Consider the following 17670-nt stretch of genomic DNA (forward strand, 5'->3'; position numbering starts at 1 on the left):
TGGTGGGGTAAAACCTTTATTAAAGGTGATCTTCACAGAAATGTGGTTTTGCCAAAGGTGATCATCTAAACTGACCAATTTGAGTGTAAGTTATCATTTAATTCTAACCTGTTGTATATCTTGCCAGAGCAGGGACATTTTTTGAGACCAAGCAAGTGCCTGCCCCCTTAACTGAACTTGATGGTGTTCCTGTCACTCTAACATTATTTCAGGCGAAAGTCCATTTGTCCACAGGCACCAAGACGGGCAGATGGATGCGGGCACAGGGCCGCCTGGCACATCCGTCACCCCCCAGCTGAGCCCCGGGAACTGCCCACTTCCCTCCACCAGTTTGCACGGGCCTCTGGGACCCTCACCGAGGCTGGCAAAACCCACCACGGGAGCTTCTGTTAGGAAACAGAAGAGACATTTGAATGAGAAAGTAACCTTGAATATCAACAACCTGGCAGAATTCCTAGATGGGACGGCCTGTTCGACCATTCATTCTGAATTTGCCTCAAATGATCTTTGAGGGACCTGAACAAGGCCTGCTGACAGCACCAAGTCAACGTGGCTCCACCAAGGGAGATGGGGCTTCGGGCCCCCGGCCTCCCGCTCTGAGGTCTCCTAGGGGCCACTCCTCCTTCAAGCCTGCCAGTGAGATCCCTGACCAGGCAGCAGGAGGGATGGGAACGGGGAGCTGCAGAGCCCGGACGGCTGCTGCCCACTGCCCTGAACCCCGGGGGACACCTTCCAGGACAGGAAGCCACTCCCGACCTGTGCAAACCAACCAGGAAACTCACCATACCGTTCACAACTTCGACTTTATTTACTGTACAGGTTCACATGAAACACACAGGCTCTTTGCGAAGGTGGATTTATCATCACAGGATGAGTTCTCATAATACAACCTCCCCGACAGCGCGGGGGAGGAGAGGCCGCGCCAGGCTGGGGCCCCGGGAGGCAGGCTGCGTGCCACAGGCTCTGAGAAAGCCACGGGGGTTGCCTCTGGGCATCTTAAATGCACAGTATCAGAGGAAACAATAAAGGTTTACAGGGACATCATCACACATGGTCACGACTGCAAGAACACTGTTTTCAAATCATTAAATAAAAAAGGAATTCACATGAGCTATAAAAACGTTGCCACAAAAAGCAAAGCTTTCCTGTAAGAAATGTTAACTCATTCTGACAATGAACTAAACACGATCTGCTAAAACACAAGGACTGTAACATAAATAGTCATTATACTTTGTTCATAAATAACGATCTATAAGTCCTGGAAACCTGACCCGGGCTCTGAGTCACAGCACTGCCCACTTTGATGGAACACTTCAAGGGAGAAAGTCTGGATACTGTTAATGGGACTTTTTTCTGCTCATTTTCCTGTTACGTTCTGGCAGGTCTGCTCTAGCCATTACAATTATATTTTACTCTTTTTCACGTGAAATATTAAAAACAAAAACATCTTAACCCAGGCACTGATCCCAGTGTTCATTTCAACACAAGCAACTCTAACTGATGTGACAAAACGCTGCCAATACTATTTCTCAAAACCACAGGTCTTCTATCAGGGGTGCAGGATGAAAAGCTAATAAATGGCCTTAAAAGACATCATTTGCTTTTTACTTTACATGGTCAGACCAGGTTCCTTTAACAAGTGGGAACAAACCTTCCAGACTAACGACAGAGCGCACACGCTGGCGGCGAGGGTTACAGCCCCTCAGGTGGGACAGATCTGCAGCCGGAGGACACAGGCCCCACACTCATCTCACCCAAGTGCTTCTGGCCGGTTGGCACTGGATTAGGTAGAGCAACAAAACCCCACTTTTCTCTCTAAGCGTTTTTTCATAGTTCCAACAGGAAGCGAAGAAGTACCAAGCGGCTCCATCCCCAAATGTACCGTAACTGACAGCCAGCTTTCTTTTAAGAATCCCAGACCTCTGAAGGAAGGAAGGAGTCCTCATCGGATGCCAGGGCCCAGGTCAGAGCGCCTGCGTCTCCTGGTCCGTTCCTGCTGCCCTCAGCCAACACTGTGACATCACTGCCCTGCCTCTCCCCCAGCCCAGCCTGCACAAGTGACCCCGCAACTACGGCCACCGAATCCTCACGGCTGCCCACAGGGCTTGCTCCATGACCGGGTCCCAGCTGGCCCTTCTTAGCCTCCTTTCCTGCCACTTTCTGCTTCATCCCAGACGGACCTGTTCCCCATCCCCAAGCCTTCCTCCCCGCTCAGCCCTCAGCCTGGGCACACCCTCTATTTCTGCCCAACAGCAGCTACCAATCCCAGTCGAGGACCATCCAAAAATGCAAACACCATTCAAATACCAGCTAACGTTGACAGGGCACAGGAAATTCCACTTATCTGTCAACACTGTCATTACCTGGCAATTAACACACATCAAACATAAATCATTTATGCCTAAAAATATGGACACAGGAGATTCAGGAAACAAGACCACGTCTAAAGTACGATGTCAGCACATAACATAACGCGCAGAGATCAAGTTCACAGGTCAACAGAGCACATATATAAGCCAAAATAATAGGACAGAATTCAAACACACAAGCTAAAACAACTCCATTGGCTAAGCGCAGGTCCCCTCAGAAGCTAGCTGGGGCTCTTTTCCTGACTCAGCACAGCAAACCTCTGTACCGTACTCAGCCTACCAAGCCCATCACATCCAATTAATGGATAAAATGAACATGACACACAATTAAAAATTAAAATTAATGACACACAAGCTTCGACCGAGATAACCTCCCAGCCCTGGTGAGCATGTATGTGAGAGGGCACACGAGGTGCCCTCTCAGCGTGGAAAAGTGTGTGAACACAGAAGTAGAGGGATGTGCCAGTTCAAACACCTTCCTATAAGATGAAGCAAGGGTCCCACCCCAACTAGAAGTGGACACCACCTCCAGGCAAGGAAAACGCCCAAGTCTGCCAGATCTTACATGTGTGTGCACTTGTATGTAAGATCAGGCCCACCTCCACACGCATCCACACACATAGCCAGGCAGTGCCAGGAAGCTCCCTCTTTTCCCACCGTAAGCGGCTGGCAGGCCCGGCTGATCTGAATTCTCACATGCACATTACCTACAGAAGGATATAAAAAGCAAAGAAACTGGTCACTAGCACCATCAAAAGAATCACAAGACAACAAAGAGGATAAATAATTTCTCACGAGGAAAGTCATAAACGCGCTCCTAACAACGATCCTACACTAAACACACACGTTCAGAGAACCCATCCAGGTGCAAGTTCACGGAGAACATGCAAAGCATCTATTAGAACTGGGTTGGGTACTCAAGTCCAGGACAAAGGACATAAAAATATGTGGCAAAATTAAACAGGAGCTCTGCACGTATCAAAAGAACAGGAGTAAGATTCGGAAGCAGTTCTCGGAAAACTCTGGGGACTGACAAGCGGGAAACAGCCTGTCACACTCGCAATACACACAGGAGCCGCCCACCCATCCGCTGCACGGTGACACACATGGCGGCTTAAACACACACACATCATCAGGCTCGTGTGCAACACAATGAAGCCATTGAATGGGCATCCCATAAGGATCACTGGCCCTAACACGAAACTAAAGAGGACTCAGCGGCATGCCACAGAGACACAGCGCTTCACTTGAGGTCTCCATCGCCTTCCCCGTCCCCCTGGATGGACTTCTTGATACGCAGCAGCATGGTGGTGAGCCACTGGTCCAGGCGGGATATCGAGTCAAATTCCTTCACCTGGTTTAAGGGAAGAGGAACAGGAATCATTCCATGGAAGTACAATCAAACACAGAACTACACTGCCCCACACTGCTTAAACATTAACTTTCTTCATTTAAAATCATTCATTCCAGCTTGCAACTTTCTTCATTAAAAACTTTTTTTATATTGCTCTTATGCTAACATGCAATGGCAAAACTCCATAACAGCCTACTGGACGAAGAGCACGTTTAGCGTGACAAAGGACATGAGACCCTGCATAAGAACAAGGGGACATGGTAAAGTAATGTGGCTCCAGTATCCACTGAACACAAACAAACGTATTTCCAGCAAGGGAACATGTGGAAGCAGCATTCCTTTAACTCATTTCCACAAGTTATCGAAGAATGGACTTCCATAGGATGAAAAGGGTTTGGCAGCAAAAGTTAAAGGGGAAACCTCGCCTTCCCACTATTGCTTCAAAGCCAGGATGAATGACTTAATGAAGGACACTAAGAAATTCACTTGATTATGAACATAAGATGGAAAAAGATGGGAAAACAGGAAATTGATGAATGTAAAAATAATGTTCCCATTTACTTTATGCCAAGAATATAACAAACTCTCATTGCTTTGTTTTTATGTTTTAAATTTAAGTGATTAGATTTCACTGATTTTACTTGACACTTATTCATGGATCAGATTATTTTCCATAGAAAACATCCAAACAAGTCATAACATTATGTGATATATATTTGCCCCACAGCTAAATTCAGCACAGCTCATAGAACTGTCTAATTGTGAAGGCTGGTGGGATCTAAAAACATGCCTTTTGGAAAACACAATGTAGGTATAGTGCAATAATGTCCAAATAAATGTTCAGCATTTACACGATGAAAAGGAGTTGTTTCTGTAACGTAAACTTTCAGAGAACATGCTAAATCCCAAAAGCGAACGTACTGCTTCCGTGTAAGCTTCGCTGTTCTGCTCTTCATGAGCTTCTAGAAGTTTCTGGGAACATAAATACAGAAACATTAGTTTGGTAGGCTAAAAAGTTCCATCTATGAATGGATACTTTAAATGCAAAGTAGCCTTCGTATCACACTAACTGATGTTGCCAAATGACTTACAAAACGGGAAAATTCCAAATACAAGTCAAGAGTTACCCCGAGCCAGGGATCCAGCCTTGTGCTAACGTGCCTGACCCACCAGGTTAAGAGCAGTGCGCGCCTGGCCCTAACGGCACCTGAGGCCTAGTGTGCAAGAGCAGGAAGGCACGGGGCTGCTCGGTGAGCGGATTCACAGGGTGAAAACGTCACTGTATCCCAGCCCCACCTACTTACTTTCAATAACTTGCATTCTCTCGAATCAGTGAACGCCGGAAACATTTCCTCGTATTTCTCCAGAGCAAGCTGGGAAAGAAAACCACTCGTTAACATCTGAGTCACTGAACCAGGAAACGAAGCTCTGACAGTCTACTAACTTCGGCACGATTTATTTACATCCTACTTAATTATGAGACTCAACATCAAAATCAAGCTGTGTTGGTCAAGCCTGTTGACTGTGAATTTCAATTCCAGTTAAGAGTAAGCTTCTAAACCAGTTTCTCCGAATGAGGTTGCTGTGGGGAAGACCACGTGAGCCAGATCCAATGTTCGGACCTCCCAGAGCAGGCGTCTAGTTTCACGCGCTGGAGGAGGCTCTGCCCGGAGCCCGGGGCCCTAACCCCAAGCCCGAGGACACCAAGGCTGCCCTGTCCCTGCCTCCACCTCCAGCTCTCTCTTTGCTTTTCTCCCAACCCTCACCCCAGCTCCATTTCTGAGTTTAAAAAAAAAGACACGATTCTGCTTTTACTGTCTCCCCTCAGCCCCTGATTTCTTTAAACCAAAACTAGTGAAGGAAGTGTGGCCCCCAGGGGGCGTTCACTTAAGAGAAGAGCCTCAGCAGCTGTCGCCCCAGCTGCGGTAGTACAGCCAGGACAGGGTCAGAGTATCACCCTCCATGTTGCTTTCCATGTACGCAGCACAGTCTTACTCCGAGCTGGTATCACGGACAACGGCTGAGCACCTGTGCTTAGGGGTGAAGCGCATCAGAACCCACACCGCAGGGCCCCTCACCTTGGCATTCAGCTCATCCACTATGAAGTGACAGAGGGCAGCTTTGAAGAAGTAATCCTTTGCACTGTACTTCAACAAAGGGTTATCCATGGTGTTGGCCCCAATCTAGGCAGAGAAAGTGGGGTCAGAGTGAAAAGGTTTGCCCTCCTACACTAGGCATGCTGACCCTCATCTACTCTTTAGCAAGTACTCTGCATCTTATGTTAGTTAAGCTATGAAATCCATTCTTTTAACCCAAAGCCATGTACCAGAAATGTTACTAGACAAAAAAACAATGTTTAACATAAAGTGCTGACCTGTTAAAAACGACTCAGCAGAATTCCACATCCAGGAGGATGGAACAGACATGCTGTCCTCTGTCCCTCCTGCTAAGTACAACTAAAAGCCCTGGATCTTTTATATGAAACTAACATAGGGAGACTGAAAGGTGGAAAGAAGAGCAGACAAGCCAGGGACACAGGGCAAACACGGCAGGGAGTTCCCTGGTTTTTCTTTTTCTTGCATAAATCCCTGACTTGGAACAGAAAAAGCCAGCAACCCATAAATGCCGGTGGGTGCAGCGAAAGAAAGAGAGAGAATAGATGAAAGCCTGCTTTCTCCAGCCAGAGGACCAGGAGAGGGGCAGCTAGCAAGACAGAAAATGTTTAGATGACACCTGCTTTGATCCACGCCACTCACAGCAGCAAAAGCCAAAGAGGAAGACAAGACGCCCATCCTCCTGGGAGAGCCCCACTCTCCTGCCAAGGAGGCAGAGCAGGAGCCAGCCTGTGCCCCCATCACAGAGGCACTGGAGACCACGTGGGGACTGCGTCACCTCCTCCCAGTGAGAAAGAGGCCCCGTCATCTCCCAGCGGGCATGGATTCACCTTTACCTGATGGTAACCAGGCGGTCAGGTGGGGAGCTTGAACCCTACCTCCACCTGGCAGGAGCGAGGCCACACCCCTTCAGTGCCAAAGAAAACCAGCTGAGAGAGGAGGTTTAAACAAGACCCTGTCTTATAACACAATGTACGAATATCCAGTTTTTAATTAAAACTCACTTGCAATACCAAGAAAAGGGAACATCTCAAGTTGAATGAAAAAAAGACAACTAATCAGAGTGAAGTAAGTTAGAAAGAGAAAAACAAATATCGTATATTAACGCATATATGTGGAACCTAGAAAAATGGTAGAGATGAACCGGTTTTCGGGGCAGAAATTGAGACACAGATGTAAAGAACAAACGTATGGACACCAAGGGGGGAATGCGGCAGGGGGTGGTGGTGGTGGTGGGATGAATTGGGAGATTGGGATTGACATGTATACACTGACGTGGATAAAATGGATGACTAATAAGAACCTGCTGTATAAAAAAATAAATAAAATTAAATTAAAAAAAAGACAACTAATAAACAACAGCTCTCACATAGCAGAGATGTGAGACTTATCTAACAGATTTTAAAGGGGCCTTTCTAAGATGCTTCCACAAGCCATTAGAAAATTGCTTGAGACCAGAGGAAAACCAAAGCATCAATGAAGAAAAATTCTCAGTAAGAAACCCCAGAAGATACAAAGAAGAAATGAGTGGAAACTTCAGAACTGAAATACACAGTAACTGACATAAAAAGTGGATGGGTTCAACAGCAGATCCCATGGAACACAGGAAGGACTCAGTGAACTGATGGTAGAACATTAGAAATTACTCAGTCTGAACAACAGAGAGCAGACAGACCCAGAAAAGAGGAGCAGAGCATCGGGACATATAGGATGATAAAACAAGGCATAACATCTGGGCTGTCTGAACCACAGAAGGGGAGAGAAAGAGGGAGTGGCTAAAAAAGCACTTGAAGAAATAACGGCTGAAAACTTCCTAAATTTGGCAAGAAACAAACATAAACCTACAGATTCCAGAAGTTTACTGAAATCCAAACAGCATAAAAGCAAAGATACCCATGCTAAGCCACATAAACTTCTGAAAACTGAAGACAAAGGAAAAACTTTTTGAAAGTAGCAGAAAGAAACACCACCTCACCTACAGGGAAAACAGCTTGAATGAGAGCAAACTTCTCATTAGAAACCATGCTGGTTGTAAGGGCACGTTTTTCAAGCACTGAAAAGGAAAGAGCTGTCAACCCAGAATTGTATACCCAGGGAAGATATGCTTTAGGAATGAAGGGGAATTCAAAACATTCCCAGATGAAGGAACACCAAGAGAATGTTTAGCCAGCAGACCTACCCTAAAAGAATAGCAAAAGGTTGTTCTCTAAGTAGAACAAAATACAGGAAGGAATCCTGGAACATCAGGAAGAAAGAACACATTAAGCAAAATATGGGAAAATACAATAGGCTTTTCTCCTCCTCCTGAGTTTTCTAAATTAAGTTGGATGATTGAAGTAAAAATTGTAACAGTGACTGATGTGTTTCTAAAAGTGTGCAGAGGAAATATTAAAGACAATTATATATTGAATGGGGGAGGATAAAGGAACAGAAAGTAAGGTAAGATTTCTGTATTTCACTGGAACTGAAAAAATGATGACATCATTAGCCTGTGATACTTTATGTAAATATAATACCTATAGCAATCACTACAAAAGCTATTTAAAGAGATACACCCCCAAACACTATAGGTAATCAAAAACCCCCTGGAAGGTAGGAAAAAGGAAACAGAAAAACAAAAAACAGAGGATAAACAGAAAACAAAAAAATAAAATGGCAGACTTCAGTTCTAATACGTCAATAATTACATTAAATGTGAATGGTCTAAACATACCAATTAAAAGACAGACACTGGCAGAGTAGATTAAAAATATGACCTAACTCTGTGCTGTTTACAACAAACACACTTCAATTATAACAATATAGGCAGGCTGAAAGGAAAAGGATGCATAAAGATATATCATGTAAACATTAATCAAAAGAAAGCAGGAGAGGCTATATTAGGATCAGATAGACTTCAGAGCAAAGAAAATTACCAGAGACAGAGGGGGACACTATATAATGATAAAAGGGTCAGCCCAACAAGAAGACACAGCAATCCTAAATATGTATGCACCAAACAGAGCTGCCAAACATTGTGAAGCAAAGACTGACAGAAATGAGAGATAAACAAATCCACAGTGATAGTTAGAGACTGTAACACTCCACTCTCAACAACAGAAGTAGACAGAAAATCAGCAAGTGTACAGAAGAACTCAACAGCGCCATTAAGCAAGAGGAGCTAATCAACATTTATAGAACATACCACCCAGCAACAGCAGAACCACAGAATATACGCCAAGACCGTATTCTGGGCCATAAAACAAACTTCTAAGAATTGAAATCACACAGAGTGTATTTTCCAGCCACAACAGAATCAAACTAGAAATCAACAACAGAAAGATAACAGGAACATCTCCAAACACTTGGGAAGTAAACAAAACACTGATAAATAATCCATGAAAATCAATAAATAAAATAAATAAAAATAAAACAATGTAACAGAACTGTGAGACACAGTCAAAGCAGCACTTAGAGGGAAATTGAGAGCACTAAAAATGCCCACACAACAAAGAGGAAAATCAATTAGCTAAGCTTCTACCCTCAGTACCCTAAAAAAGAAGAGCAAAATAAATCTGAAGAAAATAGGATAGAAATCAGGATAACAATAGGAATCAATGAAACTGAAAACAGAACGACAGAGCAAAATCACTGAATTCTACCAAATGTCTAAAGAATTTAACACCAATCCTTTACAAACTCTTCCAGAAAAGGAAGAGGAGGGAACACTTTCTAACTCATTCTGAGGCCAGTATTACCTGGCTACCAAAGCCAGACAGAGACATTACAAGAGAAAATTAAAGGTCAATATCCCTTATGAATACAGATGCAAAATCCTGAACAAAACACTAGCAAACTAATTCTAGCAACTTACAAAAAGGATTACACACCATAACTATGTAGTAAAGGATTAATTCTGTCCAAAGTGCCTTTGCCCATGATTCCTGGTAGATAATCTCTAAGTCCCTGGAATGTCCTGCCTGAAAGAGTGTTTTTGTTTACCCAGGGGTCTTAGACCATGTAGTTTAGCTCAGCCTATGGAGGGACTGCAGAATAAGGCCAACCATGTTCAGGTGAGTTTCTTCCCCGGTGGCAATACCCTACACATGCTTTCACACATCACTGTTGGGAGAAGTCAGTGCTGTCTGCACAGTTCCACAGTCCCAGTCTGGGCAGGACAACAGGAAGCTCACACTCAGGGCTCTCCTGACCTCCTCTCTGTGCCTCTTCCTTTGGCTGATTTGGGTCAGCATCCTTCTGCTATAATAAACCATAACTGTGATATAGCAGCTTTCATTGAGTTTTGTGAGTCCTTCCAGAGAATTATCAAACCTGAAGGTGCTCTTGGAGACCCTGAAACTTTTCAACAACCAAGCAGGTTCTATCCCAAGGATGGAAGGTTGGGCCAACAGATAAAAATCAACCAATGAAAGACACCATGTTAACAGAATAAAGGACAAAAACCACATGATCATCTCAAAAGATGCAGAAAAAGCACCTGACAAAAACAAATACGCTTTGATGATAAAAACAACAAACTGGGAGGGGAAGGGAACTTCCTCAAACTGATAAAAGGCATCTGCAAAAACCCACAGCTGACATAAACTCAATGGTGGAAGACTGAATGCGTTCCTTCTAAGACAGAAACAAAACAAGGATGTCTGCTCTTACTACTTCTACTGATCATCGTTCTGGAGGATCAAGCCAGAGCAAATGACAGGAAAATGAAGTAAAAGGCACACAGATCAGAGAAGTAAAACTATCGCTACTTGCAGAGGACATGATTTTGTATAAAGAAAATCTTAAGGAATCCATAAAAACTCATTAGAGCTAGTAAACAAGTTCAGCAAAGTTGCAGTATATAAAATTAGCAATTAAAATCAGAAAAGAAAATTGAGAAAACAATTTCATTTACATAGCATCAAAAAGAATAAAATACTTAGAGTACATTTAACCAAAGAAATGCCAGACTTGCACACTACAAAACTCTAAAACGTTGAACAAAATTAAAGATGATCTAAATAAATGCAAAAGCACCCTGAGTTCACAGATTATAAGACTTAATGTCAAAATGACAATACTTTCATCAAAATCTCAGCTGACTTTTTAGCAGAGATTGACAAGCTGATCCTAAAATTCATGTGGAAATGCAAGGGACCCCAAATAGCCAAAACAACCTTGAAAAAGAAGGACCAAGTTGAGGACTCACATCTCCTGATTTTAAAACTTACCACACAAAGCCACAGTAATCAAAACAGTGTGGTACTGGCATAAAGACAGAAAACCAGTAGAATAGAATAGAAAGCACAGAAATAAACCCTGACTTATATGGCCACATGACTTTCAACAAGGGTGCCAAGACCCTTCAATGGCAAAAGGACAGTGTATTCAACAAACAGCCCTGGGAAAACTGGACATGCACATGCAAAAGAATGAAGTTGGACCTTTTACCTTCACCACATACAAAAATTAACTCAAAATGGATGAAAAACATAAACCTAAGAACTAAAACTATAAAACTCTTAAAAAGAAACATGGGGAAACGCTTCAGGACATTGGGTTTGGTAATGATTTCTTGGTTCTGACATGAAAAACACAGGCAACAAAAGAAAAAGACAAATTGGACTTCATCAGGACTTAAAACTTTATGCATCAAGCGACACTAATAACAGAGTAAAAAGGCAACCCACAGAATGGGAGAAAGTATTTGCAAATCACATATCTAATAAGAAATTAATATCCAGAATATATGAAGAACTTCTAAAACTCAACAGAAAAAAACAACCCAATTCAAAAAGGGACAAAGAGGGACTTCCCTGGTGGCCCAGTAGTTAAGAATCCGTCTGCCGATGCAGGGGACACGGGTTCGAGCCCTGGTCCAGAAGATCCCACATGCTGCGGAGCAGCTGAGCCCGTACGCCACAACTACTGAAGCCTGCGTGCCTAGAGCCCGTGCTCCGCTACAGGAGAAGCCACCGCAATGAGAAGCCCGCGCACCACAACCAAGAGCAGCCCCCGCTCGCTGCAACTAGAGAAAGCCTCTGAGTGCAGCAATGAAGACCCAATGCAGCCAAAAATAAATAAATAAAAAATATATATATAAAAAAAAGGACAAAGAAACTCAATAAATATTTCTACAATGAAGGTATACAAATGACCAATAAGCACATGAAAAGATTCCCAACATCACTAATCACTAGGGAAATGGATATCGAAAACACAATGGGATATCACTTCACACATTAGGGTAGCTATTGTTACAACAGAAAACAAGTGAAGCATGGAGAGCTGGAACATGTGCGCTGACAGAGGGAATGTAGAATGGGGCAATTTGGCAGCTCCCCAGATAGTTAGAAAGGGACTTGACGCGTGACCCAACAATCCCAATTCTAGGTATATAAACTAGAGAACCGCAAACATGCCCCCCAAACCCGAACACAAATATTCTTAGCTGCATTATTCATAATACCCCCAAATGCAAACAGCCCAGATGTCCATTAATTGATAAACGGTTAAACAAACTGTGGAGTATTACAGTCACCCCACGATATACAAGGGGAAGTGGTTCCAGGACCACTGAGATACCAGTGTCCATGGATGCTCAAATCCCACAGTCGGCCCCCCATATCCGAGGTTCCACGTCCACGGACTCACACACCGCGGGACTGGGAGGAGGGGAGGATGGGATTTCTTTGTGCAATGATGGAAATATTCTAGAACTAGGCAGTGGCGCTTATTACACAACTTTGTGAATATACGCAAACTCACTGATGCGCACTCTTTAAGAGGCTGAATTACATGATACGTGAATTCGATCTCAATAAAAATCATTACCAAATAAAAAGCTGAATTTAAAAAGAAGATTCAGAATGCCTTCTGCCGGAAGCTGCGCAGACAGCAGCCTCACCTGCTCGAAGATCTCGATGGCCTTCTGGTACTGCTCCAGCTGGGCGGCGTACGCGGCCACTTTCAGCAGACATTTGTTAGCCGAGCTGAAACCGAGAACCAGAGCAGAGAGGAAACGCTCCCAAAGAGAAATGACAAGACATCTCAGTGCACCTTCACGTGGTACGATGCAAGGGGCTCCCAGAGCAGAGTGAAGGTCTGTCTTTTATTACATGTAACAAAACCCACTGAATTACATCAAGGAAAATAATACTTGCCTGTTGGATTCTTCCCCTTTGTAATAATCAGCTGACTGTCCATAATGGGCGACAGCCTGCAAACACACACACGTCTTATTCCAACCATTTGTTTAAGAGTTGCATTTAAAAACTACATTTGCACAGATACTTTTCCTATAAATAAACCTTTTCCAGCAGCAAATCTTTCACAACCCGGCCTGCTTTATTTTGGGAACAGAAGAAAGCATGCGCTTCCAGCAGATGGCTTGCTGTCCATCAAAATCTCTTCTTCCCTACCTCCCACCCAACAAATGCCCTGCCACCCCGTCTCCCCAGGCCTGCTGCAGTTAGGGGCAGCCAGGTGACCTGTCCTTCCCAATGGGATGTAAGCAGACACGCTGTGGGCCACCTCCAGATGTGACCCACACATCTGACTCTGCAGCCTTCTCCAGGCCCGTCCCCTTCCCGTGAGCTGGAAGGCAAGGGCCACGTCTAGTGATGCTGGAAGCCGCAAACTGAAGATGGCAGCCCTTCTGTCAGCCTGGTTCCCAAGTGATGTCCCCACGACCGCCAAACCCCAAGCAGTGACAGTGGACTGTTATTTCAGAGACGTGTGAGGCCCTATTCCATTCAGATCTATGGCTTGCTGCAGCAGCACAGACGTTCCTCACGGATACCTAAGGGTCATCCAGAATAAAGGTGTTGCCTTCCACCTAAGATGGGGGGAGCTGTGAACAATCAAGTGGAGAGGAAACAGGCTGCAGCCGGGAAAGCTAGAAGCCCTTGTCATGCTGCAGCTTAAGACTTAGTGAAATCAAGCACCTGACAGCTCAGAAAGCAGAACCGTGCCTGCTGGAGCAGTGACCCCGTGGTTAAACATAATGGGCTACCGGGCTAAGATGAAGAATAATGATACAAAGTATCAGTACGAAAGTTCTTCATGAAACAGTAAATAAAAACAGCCAGAAAAGAGTATATACAAATACAGACACGTGGAGGAAACACCTGGAATCCACCCTTTTGGAGCACAGTCAGAGCCCACACACACACACACACACACACACACACACACGCGCGCGCGCATGCTTTGCTCTCCCACTACACCATTAGCTCTGAGGGCAGGCAGGCCCACGTGGCTTTGCTCCCAAGCCCAGCGCGACGCCTGTCACACAGCGGGTGCTCAGCAAACAGGTGCTGAGGGACGTGGGCAGCTGCATCTCACAGGTGGTCCGGATTACACTACCAGCACCATCATGACTCACGGGAATGCCTAGCAAAGAAAGGTTTCCCATGAATTTCTGATTAGTCAGACATTATCTCTGAACTGCCCTCATTCTCTGAAGTACTTTGCACCCCTTCCCATCGTAATAAGGGGGTTGAGTATGGGAAACAATACCAAATCACTGTGTAAAGAGTACCAGGCTGTATAACCTCTTCCCAGGGAGGGAGCGTACATACTACTCACCCTCCTGGCTCCTACCGCCCAGAACTCAGGGAACAGTGCCGGGCTGAACCATGTGGAACTGCTGTTTTGGAGGGTAAAAAAAAAAGGCCAAATGCGGATGATAGGGTGTAACCTGACACGTAGTAAACAATGACACTGGCTCATCAAGACATTATAGCTCTAAGCTACAGCTAGAGTTATCATAGTAAAAGAAAAATTCTGTTTGGTTTTTAATAATTAATAATGCTAATTAAACCAAGAATCAAGTTGCATGGTATTCCCAAGTTTTCACAGAAAACAGTTGAAAAAAAACTTACCTAGCGCTTAACAGAGAAGTTTCAGAGAAAAGAGGTTGGGCATGGGTTATCTTTGGATGTTCACACTAGTGTGGAATTTTAACACATAGTGACATTAATCAGGCACAAGTCAACCCTTACACGTTAGAATTCAGCCCAGAGTATCTTACAATTTCAAGGATGATAATAAGTATCAAAAGTAGAGAGCTTCCCTGGTGGCGCAGTGGTTGAGAGTCCGCCTGCCGATGCAGGGGACACGGGTTCGTGCCCCGGTCCAGGAAGATCCCACATGCCGCGGAGCGGCTGGGCCCGTGAGCCATGGCCGCTGAGCCTGCGCGTCCGGAGCCTGTGCTCCGCAACAGGAGAGGCCACAACAGTGAGAGGCCCGTGTACCGCAAAAAAAAAAAAAAAAAAAGTAGAACACAGCCGCCAATAACAACAGCACATGTAACAATAAATCCAGACACAAAAAGCAGTTATTATCCTGTAATTTGGATAGCGTGCCAAAGGAATCACAGTACTCCTCCTTGGCGAGTCTGGTAGGCGTCACGGTGCTGGAGAACACTGGGCCCTGAAGGCAGAGACTGGACTCTAGGACTGCGCTCACCAGCGGAGTCTTAAGGCAAACGCAACAGCTGAGGGTCAAGCTCAAGGGTCCACTTTGTAGGTGAAACAGCCTTAAACAGCCTTCAGATGGGATCATTCTTTCAGAACCTACGCCCTGAGAACCTGCCATAGACACTTACCCTACACTGTAACAGACAACACGAAATCACGTTCTCCAGGGGCTGAGACGGACACGAGTCAGAGCTCCTCTGGGTCACTGAATATTACTGATTATTATTATACTAATGTTTTACTTGGAAGTCAAAGGAGTATCGTGAGTTTATGGAACTTCACGTTTCCTTGTTCACCAGCTAAAATCTGAGTGAACCAGGGGACACATTGTGGCCACATTAAACAGGGAAGAAACACAATGAATCAGACATAAGATGCCTCAGTGTAACTGATTTTTCAAAGAAACATCATGCACCACCAACACAGCCTGGAGAGTCCCGCCAGGGAGGCGAGGGTGAGGACGTTTCTAGACACAGGAGCCCAACATGAGGGAGCAAGACGGGCTGAGCCCCACGCATGTGCTGAGTGATGTGGTTCTTAGGACGCACCGTGACAGGCCCCACGTAAGCGCCAGGAGGTGCTGCCCACGGGCACCCTGCAGAATGGCAGGAACACCGCGGGCGACAGGCTGCAGAAGCTCCTGTGCGTGACAAACTGTCAACTTTGTTCAAGAAGAAGGAAAACAAGAGCTCGCCACTGGTCGTTTATCCGCCCTGAATCTTCTGGAGATGCATGTCGTAAAGAGGCTGCCCAAGACCACCCCGGAAGACAGAGGACTGACCACCGAGGACAGGAGCGGACGCAGCGGCCTCGGCTGGAGAAACGCTCTGCCCAGCGGCGCTCATCCCCGCAAGGTGGTTCAGCTCAGTACAGATGTGGAGCCACCCCAGCCACCCGGACTCGGCTCCTCCTGCTCTGCCACCGACCCTGCGCCCGGGGGCAAAGGAGGGCTCAGGTCTCGGGCTCATCACCTCCTCCTGGGTCTGCAGAAAAGCTCCCCGCAGAGACGGGGCGTACTGCCCTGATGTAGTCAAGGTCTAAGGGCAGCCTCAGCAGAGCATGGCACAGTATGACAAAAACGGCTGAAAGTCAAGTCCATGAAACGAGCCAGAGAGTTCTGAGCTGCGTGACCACAAGGGGCGTCAGCATGAAGTCAAAGGGCGACGTTAACAAGGCCTGTCTGACTGCAGTACCGAGAGGGCCTCCCCGCCTGAGACTCCGTCTGCTCTGGCGGGTGCAGCGTGACAGTGAGGGCATCCTCTGCTCACTCATCAGAGCCTGGGCTCTCGGACACACCAGTAAACCACAGGAAGGTTCGGGCTGACGTGGGGCACCCACTCCAGTGGAGGGAGACGGCAACACAGGGATGGTGAGCAGGCCATCAGAGCGCCTGTAAGGGGGCCACTGAGGTGGGAGGGCATCTGGGTGTGTCCCCGTGAGGGCTGAGGTCCCAGTTTTAACTAGGTGGCTGTGATACTTCTCATCACAGTTACAAATGAGCAAAGCTCTGAAGGACAACTGACATGTGGGAGAAAAGCTCAGGGCAAAGGGACAAGCAGCGCAAAGACCCTGCTTGCGAGGGTCAGCAGAGGTCAGGGTGGCTGCTGCAGGGGAAGCAGGAGAGCAAGGGGGGACGAGGAAGAGGGGAGCCTGAAAGGTGCTGGGTGAGGGGCCAATCCGTGGGGCGCAGGAGGCCACCTGCAAGGTTGGAAACAGCGGAGAAACAACCTGATCTCCTGCAAACGAGGATGGCGAGTTGCCAGCATACACGGGACACTTCAAGCTGGGATGCTGCGTGAGCACAGACAGGAGCACGGGAGCAAGCACAGTGAGAGCGGACGAGGGCCCAGCCCCAAGGGGAGAGGAGGAACCTGCCAAGGGTGGGGGGCAGAGAACCAAGCGGGGGCCGTGCTCCAGAGGCCGAGGGAAGAGGTGAAACAGGAGAGGAAGAGAGACAAGAGTGACAACGGTCCAGCGCGAGCAGCAGGCACGGGGTGAAGGGTGACCTCTGAGAGCTCAGCGTCCGCCCCAGACAGTGCAAGCCGCTCCTCCCTGACTTGCGCCTGCTTCCCACGGCGCTCGGTTTTACATCAACGCCGTCCCCAGTTGGAGGGAGGCAGCCTGGGGAGCTGGCAGGGCTCTCCCTCCCACCCCAGCCCGAGGTCTCCACATGACCCTGTCTGCGCGCGCATCCCTCTGCCCTCACGAGCCCACTGCAGTGGCGCCTGGGGTCCCTGCCCGCCGCCTCCCCTGTCCACACACCTTCTCGATGTCCACCAGCTCCGTCTCGTAGATCTCCGCGATGGTGATGTGGTGCTTGGCCGCGATCGTGAACCTTCCCTGGGGAGGAAACAAAGCAGTCACATCCCGGT

At 46.5% G+C, this 17670-nt stretch overlaps 1 protein-coding gene across 2 annotated transcripts in view; it reads right to left on the bottom strand.

Moving 5' to 3' along the window:
* Positions 1–784: 784 nt before the first annotated feature.
* NAPB (NSF attachment protein beta) overlaps positions 785–17670 on the bottom strand; it is a 40223-nt gene continuing 23337 nt past the window's right edge. The window contains exons 5-11 of one of the 2 annotated variants that reach the window (XM_022594189.3): positions 17561–17638; positions 12980–13035; positions 12724–12808; positions 5802–5906; positions 5028–5096; positions 4645–4695; positions 785–3723 (exon numbers count right to left, since the gene is read on the bottom strand). In XM_022594189.3, coding sequence (XP_022449897.2) covers positions 3613–3723; positions 4645–4695; positions 5028–5096; positions 5802–5906; positions 12724–12808; positions 12980–13035; positions 17561–17638 — 555 coding nt within the window. In that variant the 3' untranslated portion in view covers positions 785–3612. Of the gene's footprint in view, positions 3724–4644; positions 4696–5027; positions 5097–5801; positions 5907–12723; positions 12809–12979; positions 13036–15061; positions 17639–17670 lie in introns of those variants that run through there. The other variant, XM_089896522.1, reaches the window with a different exon arrangement.

Source organism: Delphinapterus leucas, chromosome 15 (genome assembly GCF_059928025.1).
Source record: "Delphinapterus leucas isolate spDelLeu-1000000601 "Yukka" chromosome 15, BTC_Dleu_Yukka2, whole genome shotgun sequence".
NCBI lineage: Eukaryota > Metazoa > Chordata > Mammalia > Artiodactyla > Monodontidae > Delphinapterus > Delphinapterus leucas.